This window comes from Arvicanthis niloticus, chromosome 13, assembly GCF_011762505.2.
Source record: "Arvicanthis niloticus isolate mArvNil1 chromosome 13, mArvNil1.pat.X, whole genome shotgun sequence".
Classification (NCBI taxonomy): domain Eukaryota; kingdom Metazoa; phylum Chordata; class Mammalia; order Rodentia; family Muridae; genus Arvicanthis; species Arvicanthis niloticus.
Window position 1 is genome coordinate 44,457,719 of NC_047670.1, and position 26,365 is coordinate 44,484,083.

The 26,365-nt window shown below is 39.6% G+C and overlaps 1 protein-coding gene across 2 annotated transcripts in view; it reads left to right on the forward strand.

Moving 5' to 3' along the window:
• The window catches only part of Khdrbs3 (KH RNA binding domain containing, signal transduction associated 3), a 414,163-nt gene that overhangs the window by 89,742 nt on the left and 298,056 nt on the right, over window positions 1-26,365 (forward strand). For both annotated transcript variants that reach the window (XM_076911441.1, XM_076911440.1), the window contains one exon: window positions 16,973-17,111. In XM_076911441.1, the coding sequence (XP_076767556.1) occupies window positions 17,108-17,111 (4 nt within the window). In that variant the 5' untranslated portion in view covers window positions 16,973-17,107. The remainder of the gene's footprint in view (window positions 1-16,972; window positions 17,112-26,365) is intronic.

Genomic DNA, 26,365 nt, shown 5'->3' on the forward strand with positions numbered 1-26,365 from the left:
ATTTGCATGGCCCTGACTGCAGTACCTGACAGAGACTGTATAAGGGAGGAGTGGTTTGTTTGTGCTTGTGGTTTCAAAGGGCTTCTTTCATTATGGTGGTGAAGGCAGGAAGGCACGGCAGAGCAGCTAGCTGAAAGCGGTGGGAATCTGTTTCAAAACTTGTTCACATAGCTCTGGACCAGGAAGCAGAGAGTGCAACAGAGACTGGGGGCCAAGGAAATCTTCGAAGGCTCTCCCTCAATGACCTGCTTCTACAAGCTGCTACATAGTTCCTAAAACTTCCACAAGCTCCCCCAAATAGCACTGCTGGCTGGAAACAAACATTAAAAACATGAGCCTGGAAGTGTGTTTCAGATGCGAATTTAAGCAACAGGCAAAAAGCTCATAGCTGTTAACTAACCTTCCAAGACCCATAATAGCAAGGGTTACAAATGGCATGTAGCTTTTTTTCTTTTATAGGTCTGATACTCAGTGACAGCACACCATTTCCTAAAATCCCCAGACTTCAAGAAAATGTCTACTGGGATGTGTGACGATTCCAGGATACCCAACACTTTTCTCATCTTTCCTCCTCGCTGGCTGAAAACTCACCCCTTTCAGAACACAAATGACTGAGGAAACACACTCTGTTAGACCAGATCGTGCCTCCCAAAGGTGGCAGGTTTGCATCACGACTTTACATAAATGCTCTTGGCACTGGCAGTGGGCGGCAGGCAGGAGGATGGCTCTGCCACGAGACAAATATAGAGCTGCCATCCTTAAAACTCTAGCAAGAGACTAACCCTCAAGGGAGATGCCATGCAATAAATAATTTTTTTGCCACAACACATTGCTTCCCTTTGCATAAATTTAACACCCCATTCTCTGTACAATATGTGATCTTCCTGCTAACTCTCCACAGACAGAAATAGCTTTGGTAAGATGTGATGAAGGAGAAATAGCAGAATGGAAGGGAGAGAGACAGGACACACTGAAGACCTTGACCCTGATGCCAGCTTTTCCTTAGAGGATATTATTTTCTGAAAATTAAGACTATTCAGATAATGAGGACAATGGAGCAGAATACCAGTCTGGTGGAATCCCCAGAGGATGATGTGATTTCTAGTTTTAGACTCTAGAATATTGGGTCTCTATTTGTTCTACAATGCTCTACCTGGCTACATGCTTGTTCCATCCTTCCCATTGCAGTGGCTGACATATTCCTCACCCTAGACATGAAGCCTAGGCACCAGGATCAAGAGCCAATCTTGCCTCCAAGGAAAGGACTTTGAGAAGGCTTTGCAAAACTTAGAGTGTCAACTATTTTTTTTCTTAGTCTATATATCACTTCAGGTTGTTCCAGAACTTTTAATGAGCATATGCAAAATAATAGATGTATTTCTGAAGTGTAGACTGTTAGATATTTCAAATCTACTTAAGTCATTTTTCCTGTAGTTTGTATTTTTCAAACGTGGCCTTTGGGCAGTAGAGAATCTTTCATTTGGAATAGCATGGCACGTGCCTTTTGGTCTACATAGCTTGTGTAACTTTGGAATTCTGTCTGAAAAGAATGCCTCTCTCCTATGGATGGAAGACACCTAGTTAGGTAAGTTCATCTTAGTGCTTCATCATTGCCAGAATTCAGTACCACAATCCTCTGTGTCATCTTCTTCCCATCCTTGTTATTCTGAGAGTGCCATATACTCCAACACATCTTCCTGTATCTATAGACTTCAGTGTGACCACACAATCTGTAGATTCCATTCCTGGAAACTGGGCATCACAAGGAATTCCAAGGGACAGGCAAATAGCACTTTTAGTCAATTCTCGGCATGTAGTTTGATCGCCAAGGTGTGAGAAAATGAAGTTGGCCATGGGATTTCAAGTTTCAAGTGGCAAAGTCACTACTTTTAACAGAAACAAAAACCTTCAGGCCCAGATAAAAACCAAAAGCATGTTTATTCCAGAAGGAGTTAAGTCAAGGACAGCAAATGACACAGTGTGCTGCCACTGCACTGTCTCAGTGTCAATAACCTCCCCTGACCTGGCAGCTAATACGTGTACTGTGTACTGGCAATTCCTGGCTGAGGCTATTCACACTGGCCATCTGGAAGAAGCAGGGCACTTCTGTCCTGACTGCTTCAGTACTAAGAATGACTTGGATTTTCCCAGTTCATGCACATGGGCCTATAACTAATCCTAAATAATAGCTTTAACTAATGTTTCAGGTACCACTTGTCTATATACAACCCAAGGAAATGGATTAATGAACTAACAAGATAGAACTAAACCTCTGCTATCATCTTTCCAGACAATCCTATTGCTGCCTAATGTGGCAAAGATTAGTTGTGCCAGATATCATACCGGTCTGGTATGTTATGAGCCTCAAATAGACTTAGAACTCAATATTTTATAAACACTTATTCCAAAGTTCTGAGTTTTGCTACCACATTGCCACCCTCTAGAATGCTTGTGGGCACCAAAGGTCAAACATGTTGCTGGCACTGCTATTATCAGTTAAGTCAATGACATAATCATAAGAATCTAAGACCCTGAGTGGGAACATTAACAATTATACTCTAGCTGTACTCTTATGTCTCTACTGCTTGTCACTCAGCCCCTGCCCATGTATTACCATCATAGCTCAGGCTGCTGTCCTAATACCTTAGCCCCACTATGACTTTGTTCCCCCTGGAGATTGAATCTATTTAACCCTGAACCAGTGCTGGAGGACTGTGGCACTCTGACCTTTCTATAGAATGAAGACAGTCTGATGGGTTAGAATAACTCTGTTACTAAACATCTTCACTGCTTCCAAGCCACACCAACGTCAATAATCAACTACTCCAAATATTTCCATCCCAGCTCACTCTTGCATGGATGCATTCAGTTGCAGTGAATATCAGTACTGTTTTTCAAATGCAAAAATGCAGCAGCCATCTCTGCTAACTAGGGTTCCCTAGAGGAAGAGAACAGGTAGAAAGGATTTGTATTGTAAAGGGGATTTATTACATAAAATTATTGGAGTTGGGTAGTCCAACATTGACTGTATACACACCAGAGTGCCTGAGAGTCTGGTAGTTACTCATTCCATTCAGTTGGATGATTCAACAGTCCCAATCTGGTGCTGATGGCCTGAGAAGAGCCAAATGCCCAAAAATGTGCCTTTTTCATCCCAGATCCAATCAAGTTGAAAATCAAGATCAACCATCACATCATCCTTCTCTTTGCTCACATCTAGCCAGCCACTCAGTTCTTCTATTCATTCAACTCCCCATAGCTTTCCAGTAGAACATACTTCTGTCTCTCTTTATGGTCAGCATATTAGCCTAAGCAACTAGCATCTTCCACCCTGACTCCACCCTGTTTTCAATCTTTCCCTCTACTATGTTTTGCACAACAAATCCAAAGTGAGCTTTTCAAACCTATGTGGAATTTACAAACCTTAAGGCTCTGAACTCTAAGTGTTTCGCTTTGTCTTAGCCTCTATTTATCTTTCTTACTCTTATTTTTTTAAGATTTGTTTTTAATGTTTAATTATATATGCATGTGTATAGGTATGTGCATGTGAGTGCAGGTGCCCACTGAGGTCAAAGGCATCCAATCCCCTTATAGCTAAAGTTATAGGCAACTGTGAACCACCCAATGTAGGTGTTAGCAACTAAACTTGAGTCTTTGTAAGAGCACTAGCTACTCGTAGCTACTAAGCCATCTTTCCAGCATCTTTCAGGTCTTAAATGCAACTTACTTAGATAAATTTTTCCTGAACAAATTTTACAGCATTCTATCTTAGTCTATTTTATACTTCTATAATAGAATACATGAGACAATAACTTACAATCAGTTTGTTCTTTACTCTAGAGGAGGGACAGTCTAGCACTGAGAAGCTGCCTTGATATCTTGATGCATCATGATGTGGAAAGAAAACATGACCTGGTGAGAGGCCATGGCTAGCAAGTAGGGTCAGGCACCAGCCTTTCTCCTCAAGAACATATGCTCAGGATAACCAGCCCATTGGTATGATCAAGGTCCTTGTGGTGACCAAGTCACCCTTACATTTGGAATTCTCAACACTGTTGCATTGGGATGTGAGTTCTCAACCTGTGAACTTTTGAGAAGACCCATTTTAATTCATAAAGCTTGATAGAGTTAAAATTCATAGAATGTAACACAACTGCAGAATATCCATTGTCTGTGTTCATTGTCTGCATTAGTACTTATTTATGTCTACCCTTCCAGGGAGATTAATTCTATAAAGTGAACACTGTATGAAGTTTTTCCTGTTTCCCTCAAACCTAGCTCCCCCATGAATTTAAGACCCAATAAATATTTAATGAGTTAATTTATGAATGAATGCCACAATACATTCAAGCGGTTTCTAAGGCCTACCTAAATATTCATTATTCTGGAACATCTCAAAGGAAAACCTGTGAGCAAGGATAGAGCAGAGTGAGTTTCAAATTCTTTCCAGGAAATCCCTTGCTTCTTTCTCTCATTGTCTTCATGTTAAATACTTCTTGCTGTTCAACGTTTTAGCTGTGAATGGAGAAGTCACAGAAGCTCACTATGATGCTTATGAACCTGTCACCCAAGGGGCCACTGGCCATTATGCTATGTTTACTAAGACACTTCACTTTCATTTCATTTTGTATCCTTTTCTCCTCTACATGGGGTGAGAGAAACATTTCATTGTCTTGATTTATCATCATCTGTAAAAAAATTAAACTAATAAATTTGGGGATAGTTTTAGGTCTTATAAAAAGATTTGCTAAAGGGATTCCTTGAAACACTATGCTCTCTAAGGACATTTAAAATTGGATTTGATTTATGAAAATTTGATTTGCACATAACTACTGAAGAATATATTGACTGCTCTAAGTGAGCTACACAAGGACATAACTACCTTTAATCTTTTATAACAAAGGTGGCAATTAAAATTGCTTTTGCTAAGCAATTTTGAAATTGAGGGTCGATCTCTTTGTTGGTTTTCTCTCACCCAGAAGACTCTCCCCCATCTCCCCAACCCTTCTTCCTTCTGATTAAAGGAAGGAAAGTTTGTATTCTTGGTAGAATAGTTTCTGATCAAATCCCATGTTCTTCTTACAGACATTGTAAAAGCCAAGTTTGAACTTTACATTCATTTGGTCCTCCTTTGTTATTACACTTTTAATCTCACTACTCAGAGGTACTGTTAGAGAAGAATTCATTTATTGGTTATTAAAAAGCAGTCAATTACCCTGTTTGCTGGACTTGTGTTCCCCAGCCATACTGTCATTTTTAACTGTCCCCCCCCCCCCCCCCCCCCCCCCGCAAGCCTGCCTTTGTTTGGGGCCTGTTTGTTTGCTCCAGTTAGCCTGTGGTGTGAAGTGTCTAATAAGGAATCCTGACAATAGTTTGCTCCATCTCTAGATTGAATTTCTTTATAGATCAACCTCTCTAATTCATTTCTCAACTGGTCCTGATCAATACAGCTTGGTTCAGCTTGGGGCTAGAGAAACTAACCATGGTGCTGATGGCGACTCAAAGCAGAGCCTTCATAAAGACAATCTTTGATAGTAACCTGTCAAATTGACCCACAGCCTGTCCCAAAGTCTGTGTCTGAGCTGTGTTTGGTTCCCAAGGCGGTCGTTGTCTTGTTTTCTTTGATTTCATAAAGCTAGAGGCCAGAGAGGCTTTTACGGAACCAGCATGAGTGAGAATATATATATCATGCACACTGGGATATATAAACCCAGACCAGGCTCTACTGCAAACTGGCTGTTGGATTTCAGTGAGTGACTAGGCCATTTTGAACTTTTGTTTTAGCTTTTGTATTTTAAGAGAGCTGGGCCTGTTGATTCCTGAGGCTTGACTTGTTTTGACTTGCTCAGATTTCTGCACAAGGGCAGAGGAGCCTTGCTTTTTAGATCAATGGTCACCACTAGGGTAAAGCCATGCTTCTAGATCATGAAAACAGTAAAAATGCTCTATCGTGAGCATTTCCAACTAGATTTTCAAAGTTCCTGGTTTTGGTTCCTTGGCCAAGGCCCATTGTTTCTCTCTGGCTCAGATACCTTTTCTGTAAAATGATGACATACAATTCTGTTATTTGTCCATTAAGAGACAGCAGTATTGACAGAGGTCACCAATGTGAGCAGCACAGTGGAAGCTAAAGTAGACTGTGAAGAGGATAATGTTAATCAAACAGATGCTGCATTGCCCAAGGGCAGAGGCATGCATGTCACCCTGGAGCCTCATAGATCTGGCATTCTCTTGTTCTTCATTCTTCTGCTCTCTCTGCTGCAGCTGTGGTTCATATTGAACAAGAAATTATGGCTTGTTCACAAACTATCTCAGTGGAGACACTCTTTACTCTGAGCAGCGACACTGATTTTTCAGGGGAGTACAGATTTACCTAAACAAGCTCAGCTAGCCTGTTAACCCCACCTGGATGAAAACACCAATACCCACTGGCCAACCAATCAAATCTCCGTCTATCATATCAACAGCACTTGGTTTACAATATCTCCTGGGACTAGAATAGGTCATGAGGGTGAGCTGATCTCATACCCCTTTAGGTTAGCAGGGACATTCACAGACTGTTCAGTAAGGATATAACATGAGGCAGGTTGATGCTATTAATTTTATTCCTTCAATGTTGTCTCCATAAGACTTAGTTCTGGAAGTATAATTATACTCAAATTATATATAGCAATGATTTTTAAAATATTTATAATGTCCTACATTTTTACTCTGAGCAAAGTTTTGCACTGAACATATTATATAAAGGATTCCACTTGGTATATTCTTTGCAATGTCTCTATGAGGTGTTCACTTAGTAACCTTTCTGGGATGAATGGGCAAAGTGATGAATTAATACAATGTAATAATGAACAAGTGTTGGCAACTTTCTATAAGCTAGGCATCATATTAAGCTTTGGAGATTCAGATATGAGTCAAATAGCCCAGAAGGCAATTCTCATTGACTTTGGAGTCTAAATATGTTGACCTCCATTTGTAAACAACAAACTGAAAACACAGCAGATGAATTAACTTGACCAAGGTCATATAGCAAGATAATGTCAGGACAAGAAAGAGAAATAAATTTGGCTTTGGCCACAATGGAATAACTAATAGAGACAGATTTTCCTGACCCAAATGTTGATAAAACTATAAAAATTGCATGAAGATAATGTTTCTAGGCACTGGACATCAAGCAACTCAGGATTAAGTCTAAAATAAAATGAGAATCACACAAGAAGAACGTTACATTTTCTTTCTGTATATTAGCTCAGGGGCACATTCTTAAGTTGAACATGGAGTGATGGTGGTCCACCTGAAATAATATTGGTGAGCTGAGAATGTTGACACTGAGTTTATTTCAGAAAGGACTAAAGTGGTAGAAGCTACTAATTATAGTTGATATGTATATTTATGTGTGTGTGTGTAACGTATACGTGTATGTGTATATGTATAAAACAGTATTCTAAATACTTACTCTTATACACACCATTATATGGCAGTTTTCTCTAAATTGAAACATGTCTTCTATGTGGGAGGAGGACCTTATAAGCCTAAGATGATGAACAAAGTGTCATTTGTCTGGGAATGCAGAAGTCTGAAAGATTCTTGAGGTCTCTGTTTCTCCCCAGCAGTATAAGAAGGAGTAAAAAAAAAAAAAATGCTGAGGAAGAGTCTCTGAGCAGATAAACTGCAGAGAGAGAGAGAGAGAGAGATTTGAACTATCAAACTGTCTGTACGATCTATAAAAAGCTAGGGTTGTAGATTACAGCTATTATGACTTACCACAGGTTAGGGTGGGATTTTGGGTGATTCAGCTGCTTTTGAGTCTTCACTTTTCGCTCTAAGTTACCTCTCTCCCATACTCCTCTTAGCAATACCAATAAAAGCTCATTGATTCACCTGATTGTACACTGGTACAATCATTACTTTGGTCTGCCATGAGTTCTCTCTCTCTCTAGAGTATATTGACATGAGTATATTGAATATATCTAGGGAAGGTCTGCCACACAATGTCCACAGATGAGTGTATCTCTCATCACTCATCAAAGAAACTGCTTGATGAAACAAGTGGAGACGGCTACAGAGATCCACAACTAGCCTGTATGCAGAGCATTAATGACTGTGAGGTGCGCAACCCAACTGACATATAGACAACCATAACTTCTATACCCAAAGCTCAGAAAAAAACATTGCCAAGAGGGGAGAAAGATTATAATAGCCAGAGGACCAGATGCCTTCTGTGATGCATCATGGGGGGGGGACAGTTTTCTCTAGGGATGAGACACCCTAATAGGCACTCTAGTCCCAAGCGGTCAGCCCTCAGCACATGTACATAAAAGCAACAGCAAATGGTCTAATGTATATGTAGGCAACCTCTTCCACTTCAGGCCATGTGACAGTCCCTTCAAAAAGTTAGAATCAACTTACAGCCACAGCCACTTTACTGTGAGATTTTGCTTTCATGCTTTCTGAAAATTCAGACTACCCTGGTTCCTGCAAATGTGGACAGTGGTCCTGAGCACTGTATGAACTGCAGCCCTGAAGCCCACATGGTAGAGGCAACTTCTGAGATAATCTGTGAAAATAGTCACAGGTATGGTTCCTGAGGTGGAGTCTCCTCAGATGAATGTTGAATTGATGAATGGGTCCTCTGTGATACTGATGCCCCAGCATCAGTGAGGGATGTCTGGTTGTGAGCACCTTTCCATTATCAGGAAGGAGAGTAAGACAATGAATACTGCAGCAATGGATAATGGATATGTGGAGAAGCAGTGCGGGGGTGTATACTTGGCCTGCATGGCCTCTAAGAATTTCAATCTCTGTGCTGTTTCTGAAGTAGCTTTTCTTCTTCTCCAAAACACTGAGGATTCAGACCCTGGACACAAGTCAAAAGAGCCTGGTTTTGAAACATAAACTAGACTTCTAGTAGTTCATGACCTCTACCCATGGTCCTTCATCCCCCTACCTCCATTTTCTCTCTTCAGCAGAGGCCAGAGCATGTAGCAAGAGCAGTGAATTTACTGTAATTGGGAATTGCTTTTTACTCACAACTACAAGCAAAAATACCAGGTTAATAGCATAGGGAAAGGTGAATGGAATATGGAAGCAAATCATAGGGGGTTATTAGAAGAAATGTGTTGGTAAAATTGTCAAAGACTTGCTTTAAATGTTATTAAAACGATGGGAAAGTACTTAACTTTGATCCTAGGAGGAAACAGCACTGGAATAAGAGAGGCTTGGGGTTGCAGCTCAGTGGTAAAGTGCACTGATTTTAATCCCAAATTAATAAATGAGTTTTAAAGAGAAATGAAAATACTGATTTAAAATAAAATATCCCTTTAGAGGGGAACTATGATTAATCTATACAGCACTTTAAGAATGAAGGTTTGGGGAGACAAGAATCATTGCCCAGTACTAACAAACCTCTGGGTTCAGTTTAAAGGCAGGGAGATCAGAAGGTCAAGGTCATCTTTGGCCACTAATGAGTTTGAGGGAAGTCTAGGACATGTGGGACAAAGATAGAACAAAGTTTTTCCAGATCATTGTGGCCCATGCCTTTAATCCCAGTATTGTGGGAGTGGAAGTAGGAGGATTTCTATGAGTTCAAAGTCAACCTTTACTCACATAGCTACACATTGTTTTTAAAAACACAGCGGTTGGGTGTGATGACACTCTCTGTTAATGTCAAGACTTGGGAGGCAGAGGTAGGTAGATCTCTCAGTTTGAAGCTAGTCAGGGCTACATAATGAGATCCTGTCTTAAGGTCCCCTCTCTATTCCCGACATCTTCCCCTCCTCTCACTGGGATTATTGCACTGGAAAGGAAATGGCATCCTACAGGAGTCTCCTGTTTTTCTCTCCAATATTTCTGCAGTCAAAACCATTCTTGGGCATATACCCAAAAGATGTCCCACCATGCCACAGGGGCACATGTTCTACTATGTTTATAGTGACCTCGTTTGTGATATCCAAAAGCTGGAAACAACCCATATGTCCTACAACAGAAGAATGAGTATAGAAAATGTGGTCCATTTACACAATGGAATACTACTCAGCTATTAAGAATGAGGACATCATGAGTTGTGTAGGCAAATGAGTGAAACTAGAAAATATCATCCAGAGTAAGGTAACTCAGACCCAAAAGGACATGCATGGTATATAATCACTAATAAGTGAATACTAGCCAAAAAACCAAAAATATAATTTTCAGAACTGAAGAAGGTTAACAAGTCAAAGGACCCAAGGGAGGATGCCTCAATCCCACTTGGGAGGGAGAAGAAAGCAATCACAGGGATGAGGGGGAGAGGGAGGGACCTGGGTGGGAAAGAGGACAGGAAGGGGAAGAAGGGAACATGATCAGGTATTGGCAGGGGGACAGGACTGAAGTCCTGCAAGCCAGCAGAAAGAATGGAAACAGGCAACCTCAGGAGGTAGGAGGTTGGGAAACTCTCCAGAATGTACCAGAGATTTGAGAGGTGAGAGACTCTTAGGAGTCAAAGGAAGGGACCTTAGATGAATGTCCAACAATGAAGAGAGGAAACTTATAGAGTCCATATCCAGTAGACAGACAGGGCATCAAGTGGAGGGATGGGGTTGCCATCCCACAGTCAAAAACTGTGACCCATAATTTCTCCTATCTGAAAGAACTGCAGGGACAAAAATGGAGAAGAGCCTGAGGAAAAGGAGGTCCAGTGACACCTAAATTAGGAGCCAGCTCAAGGGGAGGCCTCAAGGCCTGACACTATTACTGAGGCTGTGGTATGCTTACAAACAGGAGCCTAGCAAGAAAAAAAACAAAACAAAACAAAACAAAAACAAAAAACCTTTCTTTACCTAACTTGATTATCAGATTTGCATGTAAGAGGCAGAACTCTATACCCTTAGTACAAGGTTTTACAAAATAAAATAAATAAATAAATTTACAAATACAAAATAATACAGACATAACCATTGAAAGACAAGCCATCTCAGAAACAACAGAGACTATTTTATAAGAATTATTTTAAAGTTATAAAACTTAAATATATAATTAACATTTACTTAATAACTTACTATATTAGAAAAGACAAAAGAGATGATATAAGATAAATTTATAGAAATAATCCCAGTGGGGTTGGGGATTATTTCTATAATCTATAGTCAACTCAGTTGTTAAAAGATTTTGCTGTACAAGCAGTAAGATTTGAATTGAGAACCCTAAGCATCCCTGCAAAAATTTAGATTACAGGTAGCATAGACCTGCAATCCTTGAACTGAGTTGGGGGTCAGACAGGGACAGGAAAACACCTGGAGCTTGCTGGCCAGCCAATGGAACGTACTTGGTGATCTTCAGGTTCAATGAATAGCTTTGTCTCAGAAAGTAAGGTGAAGTGTGTACACACACAAATCTGTGGACTCATATGTGCACATATTGTGCACAGAAATATACACACACATAGTCACACACATGGGTCACAGGGGAGAGGGAGAGGGAGAGGGAGAGGGAGAGGGAGAGGGAGAGGGAGAGGGAGAGGGAGAGGGAGAGGGAGAGGGAGAGGGAGAGGGAGAGGGAGAGGGAGAGGGAGAGGGAGAGGGAGAGGGAGAGGGAGAGGGAGAGGGAGAGGGAGAGAGAGAGAGAGAGAGAGAGAGAGAGATCCTAATTCAAGAACCTGGGTAAAAGGTTTGAGAAAAAGTAAATGATCCCTAGTGATCTGTGGTATATGCATAAGCAAGGCCTCTAAAGGAGAGGTTGTAGACAACGTGACAGAAAATATTCTTCCTCAGGGAAGAGTACACAAATCAGTTATCCAATAACAAATTGTCATCCCTGAAAACATACATACAAGTAACACTATATAGACTGATCAAGTTGCACTTAAATGCATATATATATATATATATATATATATATCATACCTTTTCATAATATATACATATATTTTTCTCTACATACATGAAGAGAGGCCATAAATTTGAAAGAGAGCAAGAAGGGGTAAATGGTCAAGTTTAGATGAGAAAATGGAAGGAAGAAATTATATAAACCATAATCTCAAAAATAATGTAAATAATTTAAAAATATTTGAAGAAATAATTGCCAGAGTTTCCCAAATTTAATTAAGAAAATCTACCCATAGATTCAAAAGCCTCATAAACTGAAGCAGAATATAAGTATAAATAAACTCTAGGAAAAATAAAAGATGGGAAAAGAGTTCATATTGTAAAGAAATAAAGAGACAATAAAGTAAACAGAACAACATGGAATGAAATGGAAAATTGTCTGAATGGTGCAACTTTGCAAAAGCTGAACAATATTTGTATAAGTTGAATTATTTCTCAAATTTAAATGAGAAAACAAATTACATAGAAAATACTAAAGTTGTGCAGTCTGATTTCTAGACTTGCTATAAATCTCAGCCATCAGTGCCATGTGGCATCTGCCTAAGGTGAACAACTAAATCAATACAACACAGTGAAAGTATCCAGAAATAGACACATATGTTTGGATCAATTGATTTTCAGCAAGTAAGTAAGTAAATAAGCACACTATCAATTTAACAGGAAAGGAACATTTATTCAACAAATGGGATAGAAAAGATCTCAATATTTTCCTACTCAAGCACTGAATGGATCCTAGACTGAGTGTGTGTGTGTGTGTGTGTGTTTGTATTTATGTGTGTGTGTGGAAAAGATGATACTTTCAATATAACTGAAGTCAATAAAGAACACATTTTAACTTTAGTTAGGTAAAGGGTGCTTAGAAGGGACCCAACAAGTGCTCACTCCCAACAGAAATAAAAAATTAAAAAATTAAACTTTATCAGATGTAAAAATCCATAGTCATTAAAAAAACAGCCCATTAATAAGGTGGAAGGGAACACTACCTATTGAAAGAAATCATTCATGTACATCTGAAATCATTCATGTACATCTGAAAAAATACTTATAGCTGTAATATATAATGATCCCATGAATCAATAATTTTTAAGAGACATTTAAAAGAGTCTAGGAGTTGAACAGGTACTTTATGAAAGATGATCTGTACACAAGTAATTAGTCTATACAGTAAATCTACCATCAATAGTTATGTCAGGAAATACCAAGTTTGTCCACAATGAAATATCACTATATACCTGTTTATCTGGTTTATTGCTTATATTATGTTTATTGGGTTCGCAATTACAGGAGAATTCTTGTGTCTGCATGTGAGGTGCTAACAGTCCCTGCCTCCAGTTGGTTCTATTTGGTAAATAAAGTTGCCATGAGCCAACTGCCAGGTAGGGAGAAAGAGGTGGGACTTTTGATTTTCCCAGGCAAGGAATGGGAGGGAATAGGAGAGGAGAATCACCACTGCCAGGGAGGAGAAGGTCCTGGTCTGAGAAGTGTAGGACAGAGAGACAGAGACGCTGCCAAGATGTAGGAGTAGTGGGTCGTGACCCATGTGGGCTGCAGGCCTGGGTCCAAGGTGGCCAGGATGGAAAATAGGTTTTAGTACGTAATAATTAAAAAATATCAGAGGGGAGAATGTATTAACAAGCTATCCACCCAAATGTTTTGGATCCTTGAATGAAAGACACACACACACACACACAGAGAGAGAGAGAGAGAGAGAGAGAGAGAGAGAGAGAGAGAGAGAGAGAGAGAGAGAGAGAGAGAGAGAGACTTCTATTTTAATATGCCTTGAACAGAATAATTGCTGGGCACTTCCAAACCTCCCCACAGCTAATGACCCATGCCTCTTCCCTCTCTGATGCTTTTGGTCTAGGCGGAGTGTGCATTTGCAAAAATCTTATTAATCAGTACCTGTAGCAATCTGTGTATGGAAATTTGCATCAGTTAAAGTAATCCAGTCTATCTGACTCTAAAGACCATAGTTTCTGACATACTCTGCTGAGCACCAGCAAAGGTTAATCCCTGGGAATTTTACTACTGCTGGGGAAGGGATGAGAATGATTCTTCTGTGAAATGAGCATAAGGAAGAAAACAGTTTATGAACTGTAAAGGTGATAAACATATTTATAATTGTTTCCAGAGTGATTACTATAAACTGCTGAAGCAGTATTGTGCCTTGGGGGCTTGAGAAAAGTGGCTGTATTAGTTATCTTTTGTTGCCCAAAAAATCACCGCAAAACAATGTGCTCCAAAGAACAAACTTTATTCTATAGCTTACGGGGATCAGGAACTTGAGGTTGGCTCAACTGAATAGTTCAAGCTCATAGTTGCAATCCTTCAGTCAGTGCTGCACCTGTTTGAAGGCTAAAGTTCACCCTGGGTCATAAAGCTGCCTCCATTCTTGTCTGGCTGTTAGCAGGATAATGAAGAAGTGCTAGTATGTGACTTCCAAGATGAAGGTATAAAATGGTCTTCGGCATTCGTTTGGTCTGTTCATGGGAAGCCACTCATTTGCTCTAAGAGAAGCCAGATGATACATCATGTGAATGTGTAGTCTGTAGAGAAGTGAAGAAGTAAGACCTTCTGCCAATGGGTAATGTAGCTCCCACCCTTATCAGAGAAGCTTCTCTGTGGGACAATTGATTATGGAGTGCCTGTCCCTAATACATTAATCTATAATACTGCACCCTGAAATGAGAGAGAGAGAGAGAGAGAGAGAGAGAGAGAGAGAGAGAGAGAGAGAGAGAGAGAGAGAGGACAGATTGTAAGAGCCAGAGGAACAGGAAATCTGAAGTGATTGTGTCTCCTAGAAATAACAAGGAAGCTTCACCTATGATGCCTCAGCAATATGGCTTCCTGAACAAGACCAGAACAAATACAACAATCGGCATGCTAATACAGAAAGAGTAAATCTCGCAGGGTCCCACATCTGGTCCCAACTTCAGGCAGCTAGGGAACGAATGTCTGCGAGAGCAGGAGAAATCATCTTCTCCAGGGAGGGGCACCTTAGGTGGTTATCTAATACCAAATGGCCAGCCCTGAAACCAAATGCATATAAGCAACTCCAAATGGACTCAGCATATATATACACATATATACCTATGTAATGTATTTGAGAGGGAGTGAGGGGGTCATGACAGGGGTTGGTGGGAGGGAGGGAAGGGAGAACAATATAATTATATTTTAACTTAAAACTCTCTAAAAGGGATAAATTAAGTGATGAGCTATCTTTTTTTTTTTAAAAAAAAGTATATGGAAAAGTGTCTAATAAAAGAGTTGAAACAATTAAGGTCAATAAATCTACCATGAAAGAATAAAAGTTACAAGAATTATCTCAGGATGCAGGATGGCTGAGGGAATTTCACTTTTTGGAATATCTGAGTATCCTTTGCTTCTAGAAGTGAAGGGATTTGAACAATAAGTTAAATGGGAAACCTACCCAGAGTGATTTGAGACCAGGCTCAGAATACCTTGATTCAAGAGTGCTTTTCTCCAAATGATGCCTGGGACCCTGCTGGATCTTACTGGAACTTTAACAGCTTTGAGAATTGCTTTTCTAAAACTGAAGTAAAAAATAATAAAAACTTATCAAGGTTTTTGTAGAAATTAGCATGAACCAGAGTGTAAGTAAGTTATTTCCATAGAGACGTAATTGTAAGTAATTAAAGGAGTGTGTTGTCAGATATTTTTGAAGTCCTAAATAGTTATCTTTCCATTAAACTCATAGCAGTGTGAGTCAAAAATCTGTAGCTTGTATTTTCAAATCCCATCACTGTGTGATTGGTTGTACTTTATCTAAAGGAAATAAGGGAATCTTTCCTAACCTTTGAGACTGAATGTGAGACTGAATGTGAGACTTCCACCCCTTTCCATAGGAGGGGGATCTTGTTTGCCAAAGGAATTCAAATTTCACTCTTGCTTTTCTTGTGCATTCTGGAAAAGGTCCGTGAGCAGGTCAGAGCAGCCGATGTGGATAGCATCGGAATAAATATGTCTCTCTTTGCTTGCAAATCCCACAAATGATTCCTGTGAGAATCCTGAAAGACTAAGCTCTTCTCGTATGTGTCCTTTGTCCTCATTCTTTAACCAACCTTGCATAAATATGAAATAAACCCTACACCCAAATACATTTCAAACCCATCATCATAACCCAATTCTGCTAGATACCTGTAGAAATAAATATATTCTCCCAAGGTTTTCCTGTATCTACTGGTTCTCACCTTCCCGATTTATTTTTTATGAAGCAATCCTAATGGTCTGTTAAAAATACATAATCTCATCACTCATCTTTCTCAACAAAAGGCAGGGGAGACTTTTAATGGATTCTCATTAAGCTAGATGCCCAGATTTGTTAATCACTCAAAAGACCTCTTGGGACTATATGATCCTGTCCTGGTCTGTACCTCTACCTCAACTCAAGGCACTCAATTTCACCCTTCTGACATTGCTGACATCTCTTTAATATTCTACCTCATTCTCTCTTAAAATCTTTATACAAGCTGTTTCCTTTAATGGACCATCTTTCTCTATTCTTTAATGTCCAATTACTTCTTATCTTTCTAGCTCAGTTGAAATGATACGTCACATAGTGATCTTCTTTGATTCTCAGTAGATCTCCTTTGCTACGTCCTCAATTCCCTAAGTACTTACCTTGGTGTATTATAAAGATATTTACATTTTATCTTGTTTAATACTGGTCTAATCTATTAGATATATCAAGGGTGATGTTCTGTGCCTGATCCTAGAAAATAGTCACCAATATGTTTGTAAATGTACATATATATGCATGCATGCATATATAAATGAATGTTTATGAAAAACCTAAATTATCTCTAAAGCACTAACAAATAGTCTTCAATGGAGCCTCACCTATAGAACTAGGAGTCAGCCTGAAGTCAAATCCTGTTACTAGAAACGTAAACTTAGTACTCCTGAGTCCAAATAGACTATAGAAAACTGGATTAAGTTACTTCTAAAATTTCATGTGTCTCCTGTTTCTATAAAAAAGAGGGTTTGCATACTGGGAAGTATTAGTTTATCATTGCATCTAACAGAAGCCAAAACTCAAAGTAGATAGTGTCTTAAGCAATACTGATGTCTGTTTCTGGTATTTCTTTTTCTAGGACTGGGTTTGAGCATTCCAAGCTGCAAGACTCAAGGTCTATTTTGCTTCTCTGTTCCTCTATCCGTTAATCATGGTCCATGTCTAAGAGGACATTTCACTGTGTGGATAGAGTGTACTCAATCTAGAAGGACTGATGGGTGAGTAGCAGGAATGGAGCCTCTACTTGTGCCTCTAAAAACAGAGTTAGAAATGACAGCTTCCTTTACTACACCTGGCTGTGTGAGCCTTCAGATGGTATTGTATTGTGGGTCACCATGTACTTAATTAAATATTCAGATATTCCCTTACTTTGGAAAATAGGTCAATAAAAAAAACCATTTTCTAAAATCAGAGATTGTGGCAAATCTTAAGTAGACGTATCAGAGATTCCTGATATCATGAGAAATATGCTAAGTAAAGATGAATTAGGCTTGGAGCCTCCTCGCATAATTAGAGGATTTAGGAAGCTTGGAATATCTAATAGAAGTGAGTTGGGAGAACATCTAAGAGCTATACAATTGAATTCCCTTTATGCAGAAATCTATGACATTCTATGTTTTCCCTTTTTGATTTTAATTTACTTATAATATAGAATGACTGTCCACTAATCAATTAACCTCCTATATGTATAAATACTGTAACACACTCTATATAAAAGCTCTTCTCCTTTATGCATCCTTGTATTAAGAGGCACACAGCAAACAGGGTAAGAGGTCAGTGGGAGATGAAAAAAAAGAGGCTCCATCTCACTTTCTTTGAGAACTTGTGGTTCATGACAGGGCTTCTGCAGGCACACCCTAAGATAGATTTTGAAGGTTAAGTAACAAAGATAGTGTCTGGCAAAAAGGAAGGGCAATAGATATGCATATCATCCTTAAGTGATGATAAAGAAATGAAATGGAAGGAAGGACACATGGAGAATGGCAAATGAAGAGAAGGAGAGAGAGAGGGAGGTAGGAAAGAAGCGGGAGGAAATGATGGGTGGGAGGGAACGGAAAGCAGGGCATGCTGCTCAGAGAAACATTTACCAGGGGCTTTTAGACTGCCTGTCTGGTGATAAGAGCTGATCTTTGGCTTTACACACCAGGAGAAATCATTTTCATTATTGAAAATGGTGGTAATGTTTTGTAAAACAAACAGGCTGCACTCCTTTTAGCCAAGCCCTTTTCATGCAAACACCATTGGTCCAGGCGTCTTGTCCACTAGGGCTGGTTTGCATGCCCATCTCTACCTAGACAGTAAACTGTGAAGGGCAGAGGTTAGATCTGTTTATCTTTCTGGATTCAGCCTCTGGGTGGGTCTGACATAGTACCAGGATCAAGAATTGCCTAAAAAATTAGAGAATAAGCAGGTAAAGAGAAGCAGAATTTCTAAGAAGCAAAAAAATACCTTCCTCCTGCAGAGATTGAAGAAAGGGTAATTCATTGCTATGGGAGAATGTTGAATGTCCCATAAAAGGGAAAAAGTAAACTGATCTTTCTTGGCCAATGTCTCCTCTGAGCCCCAGACTGGGTACAATGCTGACAGTCTAAGCCATCCCTTGTGATGCTCATTGTCCATTGTCATTTGTAACTGGGTAGTGAGTGCATGGTGACTAAGACTAGAACTGAATCCCTTGGTGTAGATGCTGGTCTTGTTGTTTCCTAACTATAACGTTGGCCAAAGTCATGAAAACTCTTGAAAAGGGAGTTGCTTCTTGTTTGGTTTTGAAAATAAAAAATGACATCTTTTTCATTGGCTTGTTCAAAGATCTAAATAAAAATAAGTTTAAATGCTGTGGAGAAGAAAGGAGACATACACGCACACGCGCACACACACACACACACACACACACACACATACGAAAAGAGAGAGACAGAGACAGAGACAGAGAGGTGTTCGGGTATATTTATCTAGCTCCATTGTCAGTAAAGAAGAGGAATGCATAGGCTGTGGAAGCAACCTAGGAATATGAATGGAGTGAGCAGGCTGTAAAGGATTTCAATAAATGGACATTGAAAGGGTGAATATTGAAAATATGACTGATATTACTGGAGTTGAAGTAAAAAACCAACCCCCACAGAACTAGATAGGCTGTCCTAAAGAGTTTGGTGATCTCCATGAGGGCCAGCTCACATTGGTGCAGAAATTATCTGCTCTTCAGCACCACAGAGACTGGCTGGCATGGAGGGAGCATTCTGGGATGCAAGGGGCCTGCCATATCAATCAAGGGAATGTTGCAGACCCTGGACAACGAGAGCCAAGATTGATGAGAGGAACCACAGAAGGAAAAGTAGTTTTGCCCTTTATGACTTTAGTCAAGTTATTTGATGTCCCAAAGTTCTAGTTTCCTCCAACGCCATCTTCTTAGTACCTCTTCCCTCAAATGTAAATGTTTAATTTACTTCGGGAAATTGAACCTCGTGTTGTAGCCATGCACTCCAAAGAATGAAAGGATGCTCCAAGGTCAGTTAGTCCTTATAGATTGTTGGAAATTGAAGATCTCTTAGAGCACACCTGCTCTGTGCATACACAGACAGGAGGATCAGAAAAGAGTGGCATCTGGCCCCTTGTCAGGCAGCTTGTAAGCATTATAACTGAATTGGTGTCTAGCTCACTTATTATTCCACAACCACTACTGTTTCTTCTAGCTTGTCATATGTGGTGCAATATGATTTTCCAACATTTGGGATTCCTACCTGATCCCATTTACACAAAGAAATGTCAGTGTGGCCAAGGCCACAAAGAATCTCTGAGGTGGTCACAATGTGCTGTGTGACATGCAAAGCACACTCAGGGACCTGGCACCTTCCCGTACCTCCGTTAATCTGTTCTATCCTCTTTACCACGTCTGCTTTTAGCAGATTAACAGAATGTGTCTCCAAGATGCAAAATGATTGCTTATAAATAACCCCACGAAGGCTTAGGCGCATCATACAAGCTCCACAAAGCAGTCAATACTTGATTTATCATTTTCCTTGTACTCTACCAGGTACCTGATCAATCTGACTAGAAACTGAACATTATCTTCCTCTAAGTCACCACTTACCCATGCAAAGCCTACCACTGATAACATATTGAACTCCCCGGCCAAGTTCTTTTTATTGTTCTGGCCTAGAAAGCTTCTTGTTTTTATATTATTTGCAATTGCACTGGGTAACTATATAATGATTATCCCTATTTTGTGGTGATATGATAGAATCCAAGTTCATTTAACTCAATGGATACTTAAATTGAGTCATGACTATAGAAAGACAACATCCCTGAAGAAGATTGTATTACTCACTTTTCCTGTTACTATGAGGAAATACCTCACCGGAAGCATCTTAAGCAAGAGTTTATTGGGCTTACAGTTTGAAGAAGCATTTCATTATGATGAGGGAATATCATGAAAGGGCTGACACACTGACTCTACAGTTACAAAGCAGAAAAAAAGAGAGGCACAGCTTATCATACTTGGAGCCACCCCTACCCCCATGATTGTTCCGCTTCATCCAGGGTGTCAATCTCTTAAAGGTTTTACCACCTTCCAAATAGAACCACAGACTGGAGGTCAAGTGTTCTAACAATGAGCCTATATGGAAAAATTCACATTTATTTTTTTATTGGATATTATATTTACATTTCAGATTTTATCCCCTTACCCCATTCTCCCTACCACCCAGGAACCCCCTATCCCATCCTCCCTCCTCCTGCTTCTATGAGGATGTGCCCCCACCTACCACCCCATTTCCACCTCCCCACCCTCCAATTCCCCCCCCCCCCCTTGGTGTTCAGCCTTCATGGGACCAAGGATCTCCTCTCCCACCTATGCCCAATAAGGCCATCCTCCCCTACATGTACAGATGGAGTCATGGGTTCCTCCCTATGTTCTCCCAGGCTGGTGGTTTAGACCGTGGGGAGCTCTGGTTGGTTGGTATTGTTGCTCTCCTCATGGGGCCACCAACCCTTTCAGCGCCTTCAGTCTTCTTTCTCACTCCTCCATTGGGAAAACCATGATCAGCTCAATGGTTAGCTGATTCACATTTAAATCCCAGCAAAGATGTTGGGAAATTTTTAAATACTGGTGAATGATTCATAGAACAGAATTATTCAAAAGGAATCAATTTTTCCTACATAATATAAAAATTATATAGAAGGCTTGGAAGGTAAAAGTAAGAATTAATAACATTTAAGAAAGGTTCTTTTTGTGTCAGGTGTGTGTGTGTATGTGTGTGTGTTATTCAGGCACTGTTTACATTTTACTTTTTAAAACAAGGTATCCAGAGGGTCAAGAACACCATGGGAATACAGCCCACAGAATCAACTAAGCAGGACTCAGAGGAGTTCACAGAAACTGAATCCACAAACATAAACCTTACATGGCTCTGAGCTAGGTACTCTGCATATATCTTAAAGTTGTATAGCTTGGTTTTCTTGTGGGACTCCCAACAATGGGAGTAGGGATGTCTTTGACTCTTTTGTCTGTGCTTGAGACCCTTTTCCTCCTACTGGGTCACCACATCCAGTCAGGATATGAGAATTTGCGCCCAGTTTTATTATAACTTATTAGACCATGTTCAGTCTAATAGAGATATTCTAGGAGGTCTGCTTCCTTTTCTTTCTTTCTTTCTTTCTTTCTTTCTTTCTTTCTTTCTTTCTCTCTCTCTCTCTCTCTCTCTCTCTCTCTCTCTTTCTTTCTTTCTTCCTCTCTCTCTCTCTCTCTCTTTCTTTCTATCATTCTTTCTAAAGGGAAACAGCGGAGATAATCTGGGAGGTGGTGGGAGGGACTCGGAGGAGTGGAATGAGGAGAAACTGCAGTCCGGGTGTAATTAATATATGAGAGAAGAGTAAAAGGTAAATGTAATTGTAACTTTTATTCTCCTGTAGCAATTGTTGTCTCGGGGGATTCCTGTCTATATCTGCTAACCTAGTGCTGGAAGCTTCTTGCCTCTGTACAATTCAATCTAGGCCTAGAATGTTTTTAACCTCTGAGACTTGCTGTGAATAAGCTCACATTTTTCTAGTTCTTGCTGAGATCTGGCTGACTGGTTTAATTTAGCTATTTTGACTCAAACTCCACTGCAAGATGACTGATTCAGTCTGGCTTCTCTCTCTCTCTCTCTCTCTCTCTCTCTCTCTCTCTCTCTCTCTCTTTCCTCTCTCTCCCCCCCTCTCTCCCTCCCTTCTCCCCCCTGCTTTTATTAAATTTCTCTGCTTGACTTCAGAATAACTCTAGCACTCCATTAAGATAATCTGGCTCGGGCTTGTTCTGTCTTTACCTGGGTCTAGCTTGTTCTCTCTTCAACCTGTCTTTGCAGAACTGTCTCAGTAAAACTGCCTCCTATCTCTGTCTGCACTGCCCCTGAAGTAGCTTCCCCCTTTTCTCTCTTCTCATGAGAGTTGGGTATATTTTATGTTGTTAAATCTTTCTCTGATTTGTCATTTTGTCTGCCACACCATTAGACATCACTGTTAAACATGGGTGCTTTCTTCTATAAACTAACTTTATCTTCATTGTTTGGGATTAAAGGTATATACTAAGGTTTTATCTGTATTCCAGCCAGAGGGAGTAAAGTTGTATCCTAAGGGTTGAGACACACCACAAGTAGAAACAGGATCTTTTTTTAGTGAATAATTCAATCTTAGGTTTTACAGTGTAATCAATATCCTGCAACAGTTAAAAACAAAGCAAATAACCCCCCCCCCCCAAATAAATCAGTGTCTCTTACTAGACTAGTACTTGTCAAGTAGGCTAGACTGGTTATCCTGTGAACCTTAGAGTTTCACCAGTCTCAATTTGTCTAGCTCTAGGATTAAAGGCATGCACCACCACACCTGACTTTTGAAACATACACTCTGGGAGTAGAACTCAGGTCCTTGTACTTAAAAAAGAAGCACATTATCCACTGAGTCATCTCCTTAGCTCTATGCCTCATATATACTGCTAATATATTCTTGCTTACATACCTCATAAAAACTGCTCTTGGTGAAAAAAGAAAAAAAAAAACAATAATGGGTAATACTTGGAAATTCCACCTCTATTCTACCCTCTAAATCTGGACCCTCACCATTATTCAACATTGTTAGAGAGAGAGAGAGAGAGAGAGAGAGAGAGAGAGAGAGAGAGAGAGATGCAGAGACAGAGACAGAAAGAGGGAGGGAGAGAGGGATGGATGGAGGGAGGAAGGGAGGAAGGGAGGGAAGGAGAAAGGAAGGAAGAAAAAGCAGCCAGGGAGAGAACCATGGTTCTGATTGAAAAGTTCTATCTCCTTTGCCTGTTTTCAATTGCAAGGACTTTCAGGATTATCTAGTTCAAGAATTTCAATATTTTACTTGTCTACTAGCTAATGGGAAAGAACCTCTCACTAACAACTAACTAATCTTATGAACCAATTTATGAGATATGTGATCTTCTTTCACACAGCTGTGGGTGCAGGCATAGTATGTCTTTGCCTAAGTCTGGGTAGCAGGCCTAAACAGATGGTGTGAGAAGAATGGTTTAAATCTAAGAGTAATGGCAACCACCTGTAATCCCCACACTTGAAAGGGTAAGGTTGGAGGATTACTAGTTTGTGGTCAGCCTGCACTACATAGTAATGACCTGTCTCAAAAAATACAACCAAAAACTAATTTAAAACTAATTTTAAAATAGTTCAAATATTTTTAAAAAAAAATGCCTAGGAGAAAATAGAGAGGGTAGAGTTGCAGTTCTCAAGATGAAGAATTTAGAATTGAAGACTATCTAGTAGTTATAAGAATGGTTGTATAAAGCTGGTCAGAATACAGGAGCAGACAAGAAGACCCAGATATTAGAGACAGACAAAAGGAGCATCCAAAATCTTGAAAAAAATTTAGGAATTGAGATTTGAGACAGAAAACAGAGAAGTAAGCTTTGGAGCTAGAAATGAGACAAGAACCCCATTAGGTAATGGGTCAGTCCAAAAGACAAGAGGGAACACATCAATTGGACACTATACTAGTTATTTGGGGGGTGTGGATACTTGTAATTTTCACAACTATAATGTCACTACATTGTTCAAACTCTTGATGGCTAGATGCGGCTTAGGAAGGTAGTTAACACTATCATCTAATTTATAAGATTTCACCAAGCTGAAAATAGAACTCTGATCTTTTTATTTCTAGAAAACTGATTTTCTAGTGCCTTAGTCATTATGAGAAAGGGTTATTATGCCCTGTGTAACACATTTAGAAATGTTTGAAGCAGTTTGTTGTTGTTGCTGCTGCTGTCACACTGATATTTAGAAGGTAGAAGCCAAGGATGCTTCTAAACATCTTCAGTGTACAGAATAACCCCCACAGAGAATCAACCCACTTGCCAACTGCACTGATGGAGAAACCTGGGTCTCCATTGCTGAGATCAGAAGCAATGCACTTTGAAGTAAATGTTTTTGTTATTTAAAGTTCACATTTTTATTCTTTTTCAAACATTTAGCTTGTACCCAGTTCCAAGTACCAAGTTCCACTGCTGTTTAGGCTCCAACAACACAGAGTTGCATTAAGACTGGAAATCCTGCCACCTCAGAATTTACATTGTAATGTGAATGCCATCAGTAAATCTGCCAAGCCAGGAAAAGGATAATGTACACAGTATACAAAGCCATTAAACTTGATGGGACTATCTAATGGTACAGAATCGATGAAGGAGGGGCAAGATTATCCCCCAAAGCTTTGATACTTGAAGATAAAAGTTAGGACTAGGTTTAAATATTAAAATGTCTGTTACACAAGCCTGAAGACCTGAGAAGGATTACCAGTACCAGTGTAAAAGCTATGCATGATCCACATCTAAAATTTCAGGGCTGAGGTATGGAGGTGACTTGTGTACCTGGGCAGAGTCTGGTGGATCCTGAGAATTCATTAGCTAGCCAGCCTTGTCTAACTGAAGAGCTTCAGGTTGGATGAGAGACCCTCTCTCAAAAAGAGAAGTTTTCCTCTATCATTTGAAGAAAACACCTGCCATCAGTGTCTGACCTCCACATGTGTGCATATTTGTGTACACATTCCACTTGCACTGTTTTCAATAGTCTCAGCCTGTCTCTCAAAGGCTTAGTTTATTTTCCTGAAAAGGTGACTTCCAAAATTCACTGTAAGCATAAACTTGCAAAACTGCAAGAGTAAACTCTGTGAATAAAGCTGGATCTTTACACATTGCTTTATGAATAAAAAAGATTACTCCAGAAAACTGGGGTATTCAGATTTTTGGTTTTACGTTTACTTTTTTCTTAGAACAAAGCATAACAACATGAATTTTCTGAAGGAAATGAACAGGGATCATTTCTGACCTGGATTCTGCAATAGCAGTGATCAGAAATACCACAGTGTGGACCTGATTTTTTTATTATTAAAAGCTTCAATGATAATTTTCAAGTTCACTAATAATAATGTTCTAGCTAAGTAATTTTCTTTTAAGATGGTCTTTAAAAGTTCACTTAAAGATTCATTTTCCTGACACTGAACTAAAGCTATTGTTTTCTCCAATCATGTTCCTTTGTGTATATGAGAAAAGTGAAGGTGTTTTCCCAAAGAATTCTGAGAGTTCAGGAAAAGAGGAAATAACAAAGCAATTAATAATGGTTAGGCAGCTGGAAGTATCCAGTGATATGGCAAGTTGTACCTTAAGTTGAAATAAGCCTTAAATAGAGACCCTTGGTGTCTTGTTATTTGTGTGTGTGTGTGTGCATGCGCGTGTATGCACGTGTGCATTTATGCATGCATGCATGCATACATGTGTATGTATGTATGTGTATGTCTCTGTATGTATAGGTGTGCATATGTGTATTTGTGTGTGTCTCTGTATGTCTGGGTGTATATGTGTGTATATGTGTGTGTACATGTGTTTATGTATATAAGAGTGGATTATGTATGTACATATGTATGCAATTTTATGTGTGTGAGTGTATTATATATGTGTTTATGAGTATGTGTCAATGTGTGTATGCCTTAGTGTATATGTGTGTGAGTGTGTGTATATCTGTTTATGTTTATGTGTATATAAATGGCGCTGATTTCCCATCTTCCCTGAGATAAGGCCTCTTGTTTGCTGTTGTACACAGTCAGGCTAGCTAACCTCCATGCTTCTGCAAAGTGTCTTGTCTCTGTTTCCCATCTCACCATAGGATTGGTGGGATTACAGATGAATGCTATTACCCTGAGCTTTACATAAGTTCTTAGAATCCAGACTCAGGTCCCCAGACTTGTACAAAGAGTTCTATATCTAAAGCCATGAACGCTTTGTTTATTTTTTTTAAGTTGCATATGTTTACAGCATACCTGCTAGGCATCAGGCATTATTTTCAATACCTTGTAAATAGTCATTCATTTTTTTCTTTTCCAAACTCCCATGAGGTTGATGCTTTTGTGATCCCTATTTCATCACTGACAATAACGATACTGACAAACTTGGAGAGCTCACCTAGCAAATACAGGACAT